The 16,764-nt window shown below is 42.8% G+C and overlaps 1 protein-coding gene across 6 annotated transcripts in view; it reads left to right on the top strand.

The window, feature by feature from the left end:
* LOC119973016 (clathrin heavy chain 1-like) overlaps positions 1 to 16,764 on the top strand; it is a 68,662-nt gene that overhangs the window by 37,644 nt on the left and 14,254 nt on the right. For all 6 annotated transcript variants that reach the window (XR_005462255.1, XM_038810510.1, XM_038810689.1 and 3 more), the window contains 14 exons: positions 302 to 502; positions 595 to 747; positions 1,950 to 2,072; positions 3,648 to 3,785; positions 4,787 to 4,951; positions 7,329 to 7,509; positions 8,718 to 8,881; positions 10,388 to 10,513; positions 11,196 to 11,338; positions 12,706 to 12,940; positions 13,323 to 13,448; positions 14,863 to 15,008; positions 15,343 to 15,526; positions 15,727 to 15,919. Coding sequence is in view for 5 of the 6 variants with exons in the window: in XM_038810510.1 (XP_038666438.1) it covers positions 302 to 502; positions 595 to 747; positions 1,950 to 2,072; positions 3,648 to 3,785; positions 4,787 to 4,951; positions 7,329 to 7,509; positions 8,718 to 8,881; positions 10,388 to 10,513; positions 11,196 to 11,338; positions 12,706 to 12,940; positions 13,323 to 13,448; positions 14,863 to 15,008; positions 15,343 to 15,526; positions 15,727 to 15,919 (2,278 nt within the window). In the remaining variant the exon portion in view is untranslated. The remainder of the gene's footprint in view (positions 1 to 301; positions 503 to 594; positions 748 to 1,949; positions 2,073 to 3,647; positions 3,786 to 4,786; positions 4,952 to 7,328; positions 7,510 to 8,717; positions 8,882 to 10,387; positions 10,514 to 11,195; positions 11,339 to 12,705; positions 12,941 to 13,322; positions 13,449 to 14,862; positions 15,009 to 15,342; positions 15,527 to 15,726; positions 15,920 to 16,764) is intronic.

Below are 16,764 nucleotides of genomic sequence, written 5' to 3' on the forward strand. Positions count from 1 at the left end.
CTGGACCCATGTGGTGCAGCACCAGCTTGGAGCCAGTGGACTATACTCTATTAAATCTTTTACATTTGTCCAATAGCCCATTCCACTGTGGCTATAACATTGAGGCATTCATTACTTCAAACCACTTGAGTCTTAAAACTCTTAATAGTGTCTGCATGTGAGTGTACACCCTAAAACAAATCCAGAAGAACTGTTTATATTAAATATATATGCAGTATAGCACATTAAGTTAGTAGCTGTGACATAACATGCCATTGCTAGAGTTACTGTTGTCATTTTTTTAAAATAAAAATTTTATTAGGGTATTCTGCGGACTCCAGACACCATTAGAAAATTCCAGACTGTCCCAGCCCAGCCAGGGCAAGCTTCGCCCCTCTTACAATATTTTGGGATCCTCCTCGATCAGGGACAGCTGAATAAGTATGAATCATTGGAACTCTGCCGACCTGTCCTGCAACAAGGCCGCAAGCAGCTGCTGGAAAAATGGCTAAAAGAAGATAAGGTAACAAGAATAGATCATGAATAATGCAGTTTTAAGCACAAGGGTGTATCCACTAATCTACAGATTTTATAATTCGTGCTTTTTTTTTGTAGCTGGAGTGTTCTGAAGAGCTGGGGGACTTGGTGAAGACGGCTGATCCCACACTAGCTTTAAGTGTCTATCTCCGTGCCAATGTGCCAAATAAAGTTATACAATGTTTTGCGGAGACTGGGCAATTCCAGAAAATTGTTCTCTATGCAAAAAAGGTATTTTCTTCTATCCTAAATGAATTGCCTGTTCCATTTGGAAATGGTGCCTGTTCAATGTTAGTTTGTGCAATGCTAATGCTTGAGCTTGAGTCTACATCCAGCACATAAGAGACTACAACAAGAATTATTTTGTAAATTTTCGTGTACTTGTACAAGCCAGCAATATTTTTTGCTGGCCACTTAATTCTTCCCTTGTAGCATGGAGCCTAAGGAGTAGGCAATTCAGCCCCTTGAGCCTGCTCTGCCATTCCATAAAATCATAGCTGACCTCATCTCTGCCTCAACTCTACTTTCCTGTCCATTCTTCATAGCCCTTCAACCCATTAAATAAAAATCTCCAATATCCTGGCATCCACCACACTTGGGGGGGCACAGAATTCTATGATGTGTGACCCTTTTTGAGAGAAGTAATTTTTTGTTTTAAAATCTGCTACCCCTTATCCTAAAACTATGATCTCTTGTTCTAAATTGCTCCACTAGGACCAATCCACTCTACGTCTACTTGTCAATCCCTTGCTCCGTGCAGTCTCAACCAATGCCTTGTACAGTTGCAGTGACACTTCCCACTTTCCTATAAAGGCCAAAATTCCATAGCCTGCTGTACTTGTGCTAGTTTCCTGTGAATTCATGCATGTGGACACCCAGATCCCTCTGCACTGAAACACTTATTTTTGCCATTTAGATAAGTTCCCCGTTCATTATTCTGACCCATTGGGTTGTGTTTTAACTTCCGAATCAGTGCAGAAAAGGCCCATTGGGTCTGCACCACTGTACAAAAGGCACCTGATCTGTCAATCCTAATCCCATTTGCCAGTGCTTGGCCTGTAACCTTGAATGTTTAGACGTGCCAAGTGCTCATCCAGCTACTTTTTTAAAGAATGTGAGGTAACCTCCCTCTATGACCTTCCCAGGTAGTGTTCCAGATTGGTGTTCTCCCACCCCTCACCTTGAACTTGGTGTCCCCTCTTATTTGACCCTTCAACTAAGGGTCCCACTGACCAATGTTGGTCTGTAGTTTCCTTCTTTTGCCTCTCCCCTCCCCTTGGGGCATTACATTAATCTATCCACTATCTTTAGATCCTATGTAAGCAGTCGGGCCTGTCTTCAGCCCAATAGTTTAACACTCGGTGCAGCAGGGTTTATTTATTTATTTTTACAAGTGGCTTCAAACTAGTACAAGGTGTGATTTGTGTTGACAGGTTGGTTACACTCCTGACTGGGTCTTTCTGCTGAGAAATGTCATGCGGGTGAGCCCTGACCAGGGGCTTCAGTTTGCACAGATGCTTGTCCAGGATGAGGAGCCTCTAGCTAATATCAATCAGGTCAGTTACCGTACTTGTCTGCCTTAAACTTTAGATGTAATCTGTGTGTGTGCCTTGTGCTGATTTATTAGTTGGGAATGAGCAATGCTGAGTCACTTGGTATTATTGGTACTATTGTGGATGAGTTGGTTTCTGGGAATTAGTTGATTTGGTTCGCAGTGTGGATGAAATGGATCATGTGGGAAATTGCTATCTGTGGTGGCCTGTAGGATCAAAAACTCAATTCAAATCTCTTGGCAAGCAGAAGCTTCACATTACATTTGTATAATGTTTCAACTGCTCTTTCGTGCCTAAGTAACCTTTTTGTATGAACTATATTACGTGGGCACAAGTAGTTAGCACTGCTGCCCCACAGCACCAGGGAGCTGGGTTGAATTCCAGCCTTGGGTGACTGCCTTGTATGTGGAGTTTGCACATTATCCCTGTGTGGTTTCCACAGCTGTGCAGGTCAGTGGATTGGGCATGCCTTGGTGTGCAAAGATATGCAAGTTAGGTGAGGCTATGGGGATGGGGCAGGGGAGTGGGCTGAGGTAAGATGCTCCTTTTCAGGGGATCGTATGGTTCTATGGTACCCTGCTCGATAATAGAACATTATAAAATCCCTACAGTGAAGGAAGCCATTCAGCCCATCGGATTATCTCACTCTATCCCTGTAACCCCACCTAACCTAATCTTGACTGGGAGGAAAGCCATGCAGACGCTGGAGAATGTGCAAACTCCACATCTGGAGTCTCCACGTCTTGGAAATTCCAAGACTGGAATTGAACCTACATCTTTGGTGCTGAAGCAGCAGTGATGACCAATTGTGCTGCCCAATAGACTAATAGTGCTCATATGGCAGAATCCTTGATTTTTGGAGTGAAGTTCTTTCTAAATCCAGAACAGTAAATGGGTTAAAACCTAAATTTTGAGTTGCATTTAGAAAGTGCAAAAGTTTTGAAGGAAATTATCTTCCTCCAGTGTCCTTCACAGATGCTTAATCTCTAAATTTTATCTATTCCATGACCATTCTTTGCATATCTTCCTCTTTGATTCTGCTTTTTTTTTTTTTTTTTTGGCTGTTTGTCTGTATTCTGTCACCATTTATGGATGTGGTCAACTGAGAAACAAATCTGTTTCGTAATGGAGGGATAAATATTGGCCAAGATACCAGAGAACACCACTCTTCAATGAAATAGTGCCATGGGAACTTTTTTAATATCCCAAAGACAGCATCACCCACATTGCAGTGGACCCTGATTTGTCTGTTGGAAGCACAGGATGGATTTGAACCTGGAACGTTGTCAATTGTGGTTCAATTGGCAACACTCTTGGCCTTGGCCTCTGAATCGGAAGTAATTGTCAGCAGGCCATTTGATTGTGAAAGGTGTGACAGCAGAATTATTGTTGTTTTTCTTTAAACCAGACATCCCCAATCCCCTTTCAGCTGGAAATGTGAATCTTAGTCTTCTGACTAAGCAGCTTCTCTGGCTAGAATCGGCTGACTCTCCAAGAATCAAATCTGGCTATTTTTGATTTTCTTTATGAACAAAGGGCAGTGAAGTTCTGAAGGTTAACGCTGTGTTTCCCTTCCAGATTGTGGATATATTTATGGAGAATAACCTGATCCAGCAGTGTACATCTTTCCTATTGGATGCTTTGAAGAACAATAGACCTTCTGAGGGCCACTTACAAACCCGTTTGCTTGAAATGAATTTGATTCACGCTCCACAGGTGGGTAATGTGGGTTACTAACTGGTTATACTTTGTGTTTGGGGTTGTTTCCATTTGAGAACCGAAACAATCTAATGTCCTTCACTTTGTGTTCATTTCAATATTTTTGGTCTGATAAGGTGGAAACATTGATTCCTGTGTCCCTAACAATGTCTTTAATATAAATATTGACTTTTTTTTAAATTTTCCAATTCTTTTCTCCTTGCAGCATCTTGAGAGCTAATCTGAAATCTAATCCAGTGTTCAGAAGCTGTCTGGAGCCAATTTATTTGCACACTATCACTGCTGTGCATCTAAAGCATTGTGCACTGGCATCAAGGCATTTTGGTGCATTGCAGTAGTGGCCATGGTCTTGCAGATTCTTCGGGCAAGTTTAGTGGCCGTAGAATGAGCAAGCATGTCGTTTATGGATAGTATTGGATTGCTCAGTATGGCCTTCAATCAGTTGGGTTTTGTATCAAAAGTTCCCAGTTCAACTAATGTGGTGATGCAGTAGGTTAAGACGGTGCAATTTGTTGGCCATGTGAGTTCACTATTTGGAAACGTAGCACTTAGTGCCACCTATAGCTTGGTTACTTACAGCCTGGAATTCTGACTTGGCTATATTGGTTTGAATGTTTAAAATTTCAGGTTACATACTACATGTGAACCAGAAAATATCTACTGGATATTTATCAATTGAACTAGCCCCATCTTAATTGAGGTGTAAATTTACTAAACTACAATACATTTATTGACCATTATACCTGGTTTATGTCCTTGGTTGAGCATTAGCTTGCATGTTGGTTAATAATCAAAAGGTACTTTAATATACTACTAATTCAGCATTTCTCTGGAGGGCTGAAAGATCTGTTTTGCTATCTTGTGAACAAATGCTGAATCTCTAGAATATGACCTCCATGTTGCTACATCTTAATCTAGCCAATTGTAGCAGCTGATTATTGCAGCTCATGTGCACGTGCGTGTAATGTGTGTTTACTAATAGGACTTTGTTTTCTCAGGTTGCTGATGCAATCCTTGGAAACCAGATGTTCACTCACTATGACCGAGCCCATATTGCCCAGCTGTGTGAAAAGGCTGGCTTGCTGCAGAGGGCTTTGGAGCATTATACAGATCTGTATGATATTAAACGTGCTGTCGTACACACTCACCTTTTGAACCCTGAGGTATGAGTTTTTAAGTAAAACAAAAATTAATTTTAAATTTTGATCCAGCAATTGGAAGGTTTCCAGTAAAATGCAGCTTGGCATAATTCTCAAAATCCAGATTTTTGTCATCAACAACTACCATTCTGTCTTGAATTCCTAATTCTGTTCCCTTAATCAGATCCCATGCCCCTCGTGGTGATTGGCTTCATAAAATATTTTTAATAAAACTAGTAATGATTCTGACCCAATTAACTTGCAAAGTATTATGTAAATTCTAATGTACCATTGAGAATTTTAAAAATGCAGTAAGCTGCTGGTTAAAATTGCATGAAAATCGCTTATTGTCACGAGTAGGCTTCAATGAAGTTATTGTGAAAAGCCCCTAGTCGCCACATTCCGGTGCCTGTTCAGGGAGGCTGGTACGGGAATCTCGTAATGCTCATTTATGCATGTGCAGTTATGGGTTGTCCACTTGTTTTTCTGAAATACTTGTCATATTCTGGAATGTGGACATAATTAAACCACTCTGGGACTGTAAAGCGGATAAGTTTATGCACAGTAGGATACCCACATGGCAATTGTTCCTTTGCTAAAAGCAATAACCTGAAAATTAAAATTTCAGTCTTTTGGCCAAGATCAAGCTCAATTGTGTGCAATGTCTGTCAGCTTGGATCTTGCATGGGTTCCCCCCCCCCCCCCCCTCCCCCCTTGTTGTTGCAGGGACCATAAATTGAATTCTATTAGAATTCTAAGCAAGGCGGTGGAGGGCTTGTTGAGTCCACTGTTTGGTGGCTAACAAAAGGAATACTTTAAAAAAAATTTGCAGGCTTTTGTGTAAATGCAAAAGGACAGCCAGAATGTTTATAAACCCTATATATTGGCAAATTTTCACCTCCTGCAGTGCAGATGGCCCATCGAGTCTGCACCAACCCTTCAAATGAGCGTTCTGTCCATTTACAAATATCCACCTCTACCTATCCCTGAAACTGACCTGCACATCCCCGGACACTAAAGGCAATTTTAGCATGGCCAATCCACCTAACCTGCACATGACTGTGGGAGGAAATCCACGCAGGCAGTGGAAGAACAAACTCCATCGGTAAATGGAATTGAACCCAGGTCACTGGTGCTGAGGCAGCAGTTGTAGCCACTGTCACCCTAAATTTTCCCTGGTCTCTTGCATGCTAGTTTCCTGTGAGATATACATGTCCAGCACACCCTATCAAAAGGCAGGAAAACCACATTCGTGACCTGCTAGCATGATCTGATGATGATTATCTGATGACCTGGAGGGGAAAACGATCTGCCTTCCAAACTGAAGTCTAGGCCCAATAATATACCAACTGCACACTTTAACATTGCATTAGTAGTTGAGTATGATAAATGTCATTGAAGAGCAGTACAAAATATTGGGGTCTGATCTGATCATTTGTTTGGGTCCACTAGCTTTGGTATCCAGTGAAACTGGCTTCTGGCTCTAATATTTCACCCACGCCCAAAAATCACCTGTTCCGGGAATATTAAAAATCTCAATTCTGGGGCAAATGGTGGAATTAATTGAATTGCCTGAGAAAGATTGAGAACCAATAATTGAATGAAACAACTTGGGTGGGATTCTCCCAACGGGCAGCTAGGTGCCGACGCCGGAGTAAAAACCAGAGTGTGCGTGCTGGAGCCGCCTCCGCCGCAGCCCATTGGTGGGGGGGGGGGTAGGACAGTCCTGGAGCAGCCTCTCTTTCCCCCCCCACCCCCCCTGCTGCCGATCACACCCGAACCTGGTGCCACAGGGTCTGTGCAGTTGGGCTGGCGCCAACTAGGAAATGCGTAGTGGCGTTCTTCCCCGCAGCGGCCCCATGCCAAATGGCACAGGGCTACAGGAGCCAGCACTGAGGAAAGGAGGCAGAGGCCGGCCCACCAATCACGGGCCAGCCCGCACCCGGACCCTTCAACACTGAGGTCCTGTTGGCCCACAGCATGTTAAAACAGCACTGGCGGGACTCTGCCTTCTGACTGCTGCTCAGATCATCCGGCCCAGAGAATCTGTGCCCCAGGCTGGAGAGTTGGCGCATACCTCCCCCCGATGCTGCTAATTCTTCACATTGCAGAGAATTGTGTCCTGGCGGCGTGGTGTGCTTCACGCAGTATCATGCCGATTCTTCAACCTGGCAGGGGTCAGAAGTCCGCCTCATTGGGTGTTGTCTGCTGAAAAACACAGCATGAATTGATATTTAACAGAGGTGGGTGTTAAAATCCGCCAGTATCTCGTGATGCTTTGCACAGTATGTCTTCCTGGTGTCCTGACAGATGTTTTATCGCCACCCACTGAACATTTATGATTACTGCACTCTCTTCATTCAGAAGTCATTTGCTTTAATTGTTTTTTCCCCACTCCTAGTGGCTTGTGAACTTTTTCGGTGCACTCTCTGTGGAAGATTCTCTTGAGTGCTTGCGTGCCATGTTGTCGGCCAATATCCGCCAGAATCTTCAGCTTTGTGTGCAAGTAGCATCCAAGTACCACGAGCAACTTGGCACTCAGTCGCTGGTGGAACTCTTTGAATCATTTAAGAGTTACGAAGGTAAGTAGTTTCACGGCACAAGTGATTTGTAACACTTGCAGCCTTGTGCAGCATGATTCATTCCCAGCTGATTTTGCTTGTTTTCCTTGAATTTTTGGAGGATTGTTCTCTACTATCTTGAAAAGTATCACCACGTAGCCAGTTGCTGTTTTTTTTCAAATTGAAAGATTGAATTGCAGTTTCCATTTTTATTCTAACACTTCCTGTCCATTTTCTACCTCTTAGCTAGAGAGCACTCCTTTCTACAAGCACTGTTGTAATTTGGTGATCTTGTTTCAGTAATTTTTTATTTATATTTTTTTTGCCTTGTGAACCCTAAACATGCTCTTCTGTTGCCACATATGTTATCTGTATTGGTATATTTCCATTGGTCCAACTACCCAGGCAATGAGCTTTACCAATAGTTCATAACTACAGGTTTTGTGCTTAAAATGGCAGCAGCAGAACTGTATTCAAGAACCAAATAATGGAAGATTTAAAAGTACTTGTGTGGAGCAGCAGCTTTTCTTAAAGAACCATGCAAGGGGGCGCATCAGATTGGAATGAACCAGTTCACTATTTCAGGACTGTCTATAGAGGTTGAGGTGGGCTTCCTCCTGTTAGGGGGTTAGATCTGCTCCTGATTCTAATAGAAAAATAGAATTTACAGTGCAGAAGGAGGCCATTCAGCCCATCGAGTCTGCACTGGCCCTTGGAAAGAGCATGCCACTTAAGCCCCATGCCTCCACCCTAGCCCCTTTTTTCACCTTAACCCAGTAACCCTACCTAATCTTTTTTGACACAAGGGCAATTTAACATGGCCAGTCCACCTAACCTGCACATCTTTGGACTGTGGGAGGAAACCAGAGCACCTGGAGGAAACCCATGCAGACACGAGGAGAATTGTGCAGACTCTGCACAGTGTGACCCAAGCTGAGAATCAAACCTGGGACCTTGGAGCTGTGCTAACAACTATGCTACCTTGCTGCCCCACTTGCATTGTAGAGGTTAACACCCAATTGTAGATGTAGAGAAGTGCATTTTCTTTTTTTCCCCCTTTAATAATATGACCTGATTCTTATTGAAAGATGTTGCCAAATTATTCTGTACCGCTGACTTACAATTCCTAATTGACTTTACCAGTTCTACTTTAGTTGTAAATGTTTGTTTGGAGCTAATTGTGTTTGTAACCTGTCGTGTTTTCTCTTTTTTTTTTCTCTCTCATTTAGGGTTATTTTATTTCCTTGGATCCATTGTGAATTTCAGTCAAGAGCCAGATGTTCACTTCAAGTATATTCAGGCAGCATGTAAGACTGGGCAGATTAAGGAAGTTGAACGTATATGTCGTGAGAGCAACTGCTATGATTCGGAACGTGTGAAAAACTTCCTAAAGGTAGACTTGTGCCGCCTTGCCTTTGTTTCATTTGAATCTTGTAACAGCATGTTGCCCATTTAGTCACTGACTCTTTGACTCTTAGGAATGATCATTGGCTTGCAAACTAATTGAAATGTCCAATGCAAGGTTGTTGCCAGTAAGACACTTCTATCCTTTTGTGCGTTCCTGTCAAAGCTGTTCGAGTGAGGCCCCACTGCTCCAAATGAGCAAACGTGAAATGGTATTGCAGCTCTGGTCAGCACACCATATGCACTCATAAAACTAGCTTTAAAAATTGGCTGCTACACTTCCTACATTAGAACAGAAGCAGGTGTATAACCTGCACAATCCCTCCAACCTGCTCTGCATTCAAGATCCATGTGCAACATCCACCTATCTAATCTACATCTGGATTCCAAAAAAAATCAGTCTTTCTATTTGCATGCACTAAATTGTGCAGCCACATCGGGTTGAGTTCCAAAGACACTCCTGAGCAGAGATTCTCTCCTTGGCTCAAATCAGCTAGCTGCTGATCTTGATGCTGTGCTCTCTAGCCCCAGACAGTAACCAGAGGACGCGCTCTAAACTACCCTGCTGAGCCTCAACCTTCGGCTTCCCTCGGGTATTCTATAGATCCTCTATAAAGTTAGTAACTACTTCAAAAGTGGTTTGGGGCCTCCAGAGGTTATTTATAAATGCTAGTCTGTATACTGCCATACAAGAGCACTATGTGGATGGTGGAAATTGGAATAGTTTTGATGGGTCTCCAACCTGAGAATTTCAATTGGCTTTCCTTGTGTTGCCAGACCAGCATTTTCTGCTTTTATTCCTATGCCCTAACTATACCTATATCTTAACCCTGGTGTCTCATCATCCCACCAACTGTTAATCAAGCCCTGTCACGGGACAATGCCCCACCAGGGCAGGGTGGACAGATACTCCTGGATTTCTCTAAATGTTCTTTAGTGAGGCATTGAACAAGCATTTGTAGTAAGGAAAAGAGGGAGAATCCTTCTGCGTTGTCGCATGGCCTGAAGGCCGCCTGGGAGAACGCTTACCCAGAGATCCGAGGCTGAATGCCCTTGACTGCTGAAGTGTTCCCTGACTGGAAGGGAACATTCCTGCCTGATTGTCGCACAATGCCCGTTCATTCGTTGTCGCAGCATCTGCATGGTCTCCCCAATGCGCCACGCTTTGGCACATCCTTTCCTGCAGCGTATGAGGTAGACAACGTTGGCCAAATATTCACCCCATGGACTACTGACATCTGGAACTTTTTCAAATCCAATTTTCAGTCATGATCACACTTGCCATCTGTCGTTGTTCTCCACCTGAAGGTTCAATGTTCTATTTTTAATCTCTGTGCATAAATGCCTAATTTAAGAACTGATTAATTTGTCTTTGGTGTGGAATTAATTGGAAGGGTTTAATCTGTGTTTGAAAGTACAGGCAGTAGCTGTAAACTTTCCATTGAACTGAAATTGAGTTACTGCAACCTGAAGTAACACTTTACTTTACTTTCAGGAAGCTAAGTTGACAGACCAGCTCCCACTGATTATTGTGTGTGACCGGTTTGACTTTGTTCATGACCTAGTTCTGTACCTGTACCGCAACAACCTGCAGAAGTATATTGAAATCTATGTTCAGAAGGTGAGTAGAATTATTAAAACCATTGTTATTTGATTTAAAGCTATTCATCTTGGGTTGGTTTTGGGAATTGAACTCTTAAATATTCCCACATGAGTAGGCATTTGGCCTTTTTGAGCCTACTTTGCCATTCAGTAAGCTCACAAGTGATCTATCTCCACTCTCTCTCTGGTCCCTGTATCCCTCACTAACTGCCTTGAATGCACACTGAGCATCCAGAGTCCTTTGGGTGCAGACATTTCTCAATCCTCGATTTGGATACTCTATTCTGGAACTCCAGCCAGGGAAAAACACTTCCCTTGGACAATCTCTTCATTCCAGCAATTAATCTGATTTGAAGGTCTCTCTGCTAAGACTTTGCACACTTAATGTCTGAATTGTAAAATTTTCCAAATTGCTTTCTGTACTTTGATTCAAAATGTACAGGAATCTGGTAAATCTGAAGGATTCGTACTGATTTCTGTAAAGGACATTTTGTGTAGCTTGATTTCTGAAATCTTGCAGAAGCAAAAAACCATTTTTGTATTGGTGACAATTCAGTCAAATTATAAATGTTTTTGGGTGAACAGACTAGAAAACAAAAGTAAATTAATGAGTTGAAAACCTAAGTTAACCCACTTCAGCTTTCTTTGTGCTGTTAAGAAAACACAATCTATTGCTAATTTTGTGTCTCATTTGTGTGCAGGTGAATCCCAGCAGGCTTCCGGTAGTGGTGGGTGGACTGCTGGATGTGGATTGCTCTGAAGAAGTTATTAAAAATCTTATCACTATAGTCCGTGGACAGTTCTCAACTGATGAGCTTGTGGGTGAAGTGGAGAAAAGGAACAGGTTAGTAAGTAGTGGATTTCCTTTTTTCTGTACTTCACTCATTTTTGTGAAGTAAGTGCATGAGGAGCCCCTGCTGGCTTTCAATGGCTGTGCTACTTGTCACCAGGTCATTGAAGGAAGCATGTTTTGTGATAACTGAAGTTTGGATAATATCGCTGTATACATTAGACTCCAAAAAAGTTGTACCATGCATCCTTCACTGTTTTACCATTAGGTCAGGATTTTTATTGTCATATGGAGAAATTGGCAGTTGTGGGTATGCCAGTTGTGGGTATGCCATGTGCATGCGATTTGGTTAGCATTGCAACAGATTGGCAAGAAGAATATGAAGATAGAGGGAAACAGTAGAATACTGAATGCACCATTGCTGCCTACAGCACTGAGGACCAGGGTTCGAATCCTGGCCCGGGGTCACTGTCCATGTGGAGTTTGCACATTCTCCCCATGTCTGCGTGGGTTTCACCCCCACAACCCAAAGATGTGCAGGGTAAGTGGATTGGCCAAAAAAAACAATAATTAGGTACACTAAATTTAAAAAAAAATACAGTAGATCCACCAACATGCAAGCTAGAGTTTGCTTCAGTCTTTGAATATAAACAAATATTGGTATTTTCAATTTCCAGACACCAACCTTGGTGATTAAATGTTCAAGCTAGCACTGTTGACTAGGTGATGGTCAGTGGTCAGAATTCTGCTCTTAAAAGTTCCCAAGGAGCTTTATTTTCATCTACAAAGTCAACATTTCTGACGGTGGTGCTGCACTTCTGTCAGCCTAGATTGTGTACACTGTCTTTTGAAGTTTGACAATCGCTTCACGGCTCCAGGGTCCCGGGTTCGATTCTGGCTTGGGTCACTGTCTGTGCGGAGTCTGCACATTCTCCCCATATCTGCGTGGGTTTCCTCCCGGGTGCTCCGGTTTCCTCCCACAGTCCAAAGATGTGCAGGTTAGGTGGATTGGCCATGATAAATTGCCCTTGGTGTCCCTTAGTGTTGGGTGGGGTTACTGGGTTATGGGGATAGGGTGGAGGTGTTAACCTTGGGTAGGGTTCTCTTTCCAGGAGCCAGTGCAGACTCGATGCGCCGAATGGCCTCCTTCTGCACTGTAAATTCTATGATCAACCCATAAACTTCTGACTAAGGAAAGTATCGGCTTTGAGCCACAGCTGACACTTGGTTCTTGGCCATCTTTCCCCATCTGTAAACTTTGAAATGGGTAATCTACAAATCCTTGGGAGGAATAAAATCCTTTTTCAAGAAGCCATGTGGATTCTCTGACTTGGCTAGTTTCATCCTAAGAATTGTGGCATAAATACAGCTTGTCATATTTTCTGATCAGACCATACTAATGTATTGTCTTTGCATTACAGATTGAAATTGCTACTTCCGTGGCTGGAGGCTAGAATTCATGAAGGTTGTGAAGAACCTGCTACTCACAATGCTTTGGCCAAGATCTATATTGATAGCAATAACAACCCGGAGCGTTTCCTGCGCGAAAACCCATTCTATGATAGTTCTGTGGTTGGCAAGTACTGTGAGAAGAGGGATCCACATTTGGCTTGTGTTGCTTATGAAAGGGGCCAGTGTGATCTGGATCTCATCAAGGTTAGTGAGCTAGAAGTTGTCGACAGCACCGATTATTTTTATTGACATGGATTCTATTTTTATTGAAATGGATTCTGCCTAGATTTTAAAAACTGGTCTGATTTGTACTAAAAACAAGGTTGACCTTTTTATACCAAAATGTACTGTTGAGGTGCAAGGAAGCACTGAATTGAACTAAACTGAAAGTGTCAGCAACTTGTGAATTGTAACTGTTCCCAGTCCCTTTTTTTTGTCAAGAGCAATTTGGCAAGACGGTACTTGTACTCCAGTCCTGAATCCTCGACGTACTCCAAATCAAGTGTGTTGGCAAATGCGATGTTGGGTGTGATATCACATCAAACTAATTTGATCCCTTTAAATGTATAATTTATCCAATCTTTAGGTTTGCAATGAAAACTCTCTGTTCAAGAGTGAGGCTCGCTATCTTGTACGTAGAAAAGATCCAGAGCTTTGGGCCAATGTCCTTGAAGAAGAAAATAATCCTTTTAGACGACAGCTGATTGATCAGGTACACTTTTACATTCCTCTTTACTGTCTTTTGTCTTAAGTTTTTGGTGTTGCACGATTTAGTGTGTGGACTTGGGTGAAGGTGTCAAGAATGAAAATAGGAGGTGAATGATGAGAATTTAAATTTTAGTTGAGCCTTAAATGGATTCCATGTAACAAATTATTATTTGTTTCCCAGTTGGCACAGACATAGTGTTTTGATGCATTTTACTCCCAATGTAGTCTAAGCTGGCTCTATCTAATGGAACCAGTTGCATGAGATGCCAGCTTTCAGCTAGATTAAATTTCTCATGCCAGTCTCCAGAAGGAAAGACATTAGTGCAGTAATATTGTAGCAGTGGTTAGCACTGTTGCTTCACAGCACCAGGGACCCGGGTTCAATTCCCGGCTTGGGTCTCTATCTGTGTGGAGTCCACACATTCTCCTGGTGTCTGCGTGGGTTTCCTCCGGGTGCTCTGGCTTCCTCCCACAAGTCCCTTGTGACACAGCCTGGAGTTGTTCTAATATATTTTGCTTGAGAACCCATGGCTTTTATGTTGGACATTCAACAGGGCTAAAATGAAAACTAATTTCCATTCCCTTTTGAGCCGACCAGTGATGGGCAACCTAGACAATTGAGTGGGCTGTAAGATGACTCCATGAATAAGATGCATGCTGAATATTGGTAAATGCTTAATCATAATAGAGCTGGAAAATATTTATGAAGCTCACACATGCATCTCTCTTCACGTGCCCTTGCTTTACATGTGTAACAGTGATATCACAAGAGACCCTGAGTAATGCCCTGGTAACCCAGGTTCAAGTCCCACCAGGGCAGATGGTGAAATTCGAATTCAATAAAACTCTGGAATTTATGACTACCATGGAAGCCATTGTTGTACAAACCCGTGTGGTTGACTAATGTCCTTTGGGGAAATCTGTCGTCCTTGCTTGGTCTGGCCTACATGTGACTGCAGACTCACAGCAATGTGGTTGACTCATAACTGCCTTCTGAACCAGCTCAAGGGTAATTAGGGGTGGGCAACATGCTGGCCTTGCCAGTGAGGCCCACATCCCATCAAAGATGTCAAACTGGTAGGGAAATTCAATGGAAATCAGTGGAATGTGGAAACCCTGTGCATGGACAAGAGGAACAATGTATCATGGGCTGTACTTTGAACCCAGATAGACCACATGTGGCCCTTGGGCTGCAGATTGCCTGCCACTGAGCTAAAAGGTGCGTGTGAGCATCTACTAATTGTTCTCTAATTTGGGTTTGGAGAATGATTCTTCATCCCTTTTTTTTTTCTCAACCTGGTTACTGAATGCCACCTTTTGGCCAGTGAAGATATTGAGCTTAGTTGGGAATTTGCATTTCAACAATTTGGTTTTCAATTCAACAGTAAGTGTCTTGACTGCAGATAATTATTTTTCAGGTTGTCCAAACGGCCCTGTCTGAAACCCAGGATCCAGAGGAAGTATCTGTTACTGTGAAGGCCTTTATGACTGCAGACCTTCCCAATGAGTTGATTGAACTGCTTGAGAAAATAGTCTTGGATAACAACGTCTTTAGTGAACATAGGTAGAAAATAAATAGTTTGACTTAAAATCTGAGCTAAATGAATATGCTGTAATTAACATGAGCCATTTGGGTTTCATCGCCTGGTCAATGGATGGTAACTAGCATTAGCTTGCAGAAGTAGCAGCCTGCAAATGGATTGGGAGTAGCTTCACTCCATGGGCTGTTGCTTCTGTCAGCTGGAAGTCTTTTGAATAAATCTTCAGCTGTAAAAAGAAATTCAATTTGTTGCTACTTGTGCATGAAATGATTTTGCCTTCTACTTAATTGCATTGACAGTAAAATGTTACGATTGTTCCCGAGGTATTGTTTTTGATGCAATCCCATCTTTACACAGAAATCTACAGAACCTACTGATTCTCACTGCTATTAAAGCCGATCGCACCCGTGTTATGGAGTACATTAATCGTCTGGACAACTATGACGCTCCTGATATTGCCAACATTGCTATCAGCAATCAGCTTTTTGAAGAAGCCTTTGCAATCTTTCGGAAGTTTGATGTGAACACCTCTGCAGTGCAGGCAAGAGCATTTTTAATGTTTTCTCCATTATCTAAATGGCCAAGTCAGTTAGCAGTTTGTATTGGTTATATTGTCTGACTTTAAAGTGTTCCTCCGACATCTTTCGATCTGTTTGAATGTAGCTTTTGATGAATGTTGGGAGGATGAGCACCAGTATTGATTTTGAGAGTTCACAAAACTTTTATTGACCTCGTCCATAGGTCCTAATTGAGCACATTGGAAATCTGGATCGGGCTTATGAGTTTGCAGAACGTTGCAATGAGCCAGCTGTATGGAGTCAGCTGGCCAGAGCACAGTTGCAAAAGGATTTGGTTAAAGAAGCCATAGATTCCTATATAAAGGCTGATGATCCATCTGCTTATATGGAGGTTGTGAAAGCAGCCAACAAAAATGGTAAGTAATTGACAATAAATCCTCCATTTACTGTATTACTAATGGACACTGAGCATTTAAAAAATATTGTAACACCTTCACGACTGCAGTCAACCCTCAAGAACTCCATCAGACAACGCTGCTGGATCAAAGACTTCCATTCATCAGTCTCCTTTTTGGCCAGAACATCTGCCTTTGCCCCCAACTACAGCTCCAGTAAACCTGAAACCCCAACGATAGCCACGAAAGGGCAAGGCTCCAGAATTCCTGACATGGTGCTGAAGGAGACCCAAAAGCTCCTAGAACTAGACGAGAACATGTGCTAATGGTGCGCCGACCCCTTTGAACACCGCTTGCACTTGTCATCTACTTCTGAGAAGAACTCCCTTCTCTGGGGGCCCCAATTTTTAACGGTTATGGTAAAGCCTCAATCTTGGCTGGGGTAGAGACCAACCTGCCATCCGAGTCCTTTACTATACTATAATATATAATGATAAAAGCCCCTAGTCACCACATTCCAGTGCCTGTTCGGGGAGGCTGGTACGGGAATTGGACCCACGCTGCTGGCATTGTTCTGCATTACAAGCCAGCTATTTAAAACTGCCTGTTGCCTCGGCTGGTATGCTAACAGGTGACTGGCCTTCTCACGAGGCTCAAAAAGCCCCCTAGAACGTTGTAGCTGGCACACTGCCCTGTCCAAAAGCAGCCCAAACTCTCAATTATTTCTAATTTGTAGGAAGTCCCAGTGTCTGACTAACCCAAGTATTGGCAAGCCATCTCCAGGATGGCCTCCACCAACCTCTGCATCTCCACCCTTTCCACTCCTCTCCTTGTGTGCCTTGTAAGAAATGATCTCCCCATCTAAT

This window comes from Scyliorhinus canicula, chromosome 1, assembly GCF_902713615.1.
Source record: "Scyliorhinus canicula chromosome 1, sScyCan1.1, whole genome shotgun sequence".
Taxonomy (NCBI): domain Eukaryota; kingdom Metazoa; phylum Chordata; class Chondrichthyes; order Carcharhiniformes; family Scyliorhinidae; genus Scyliorhinus; species Scyliorhinus canicula.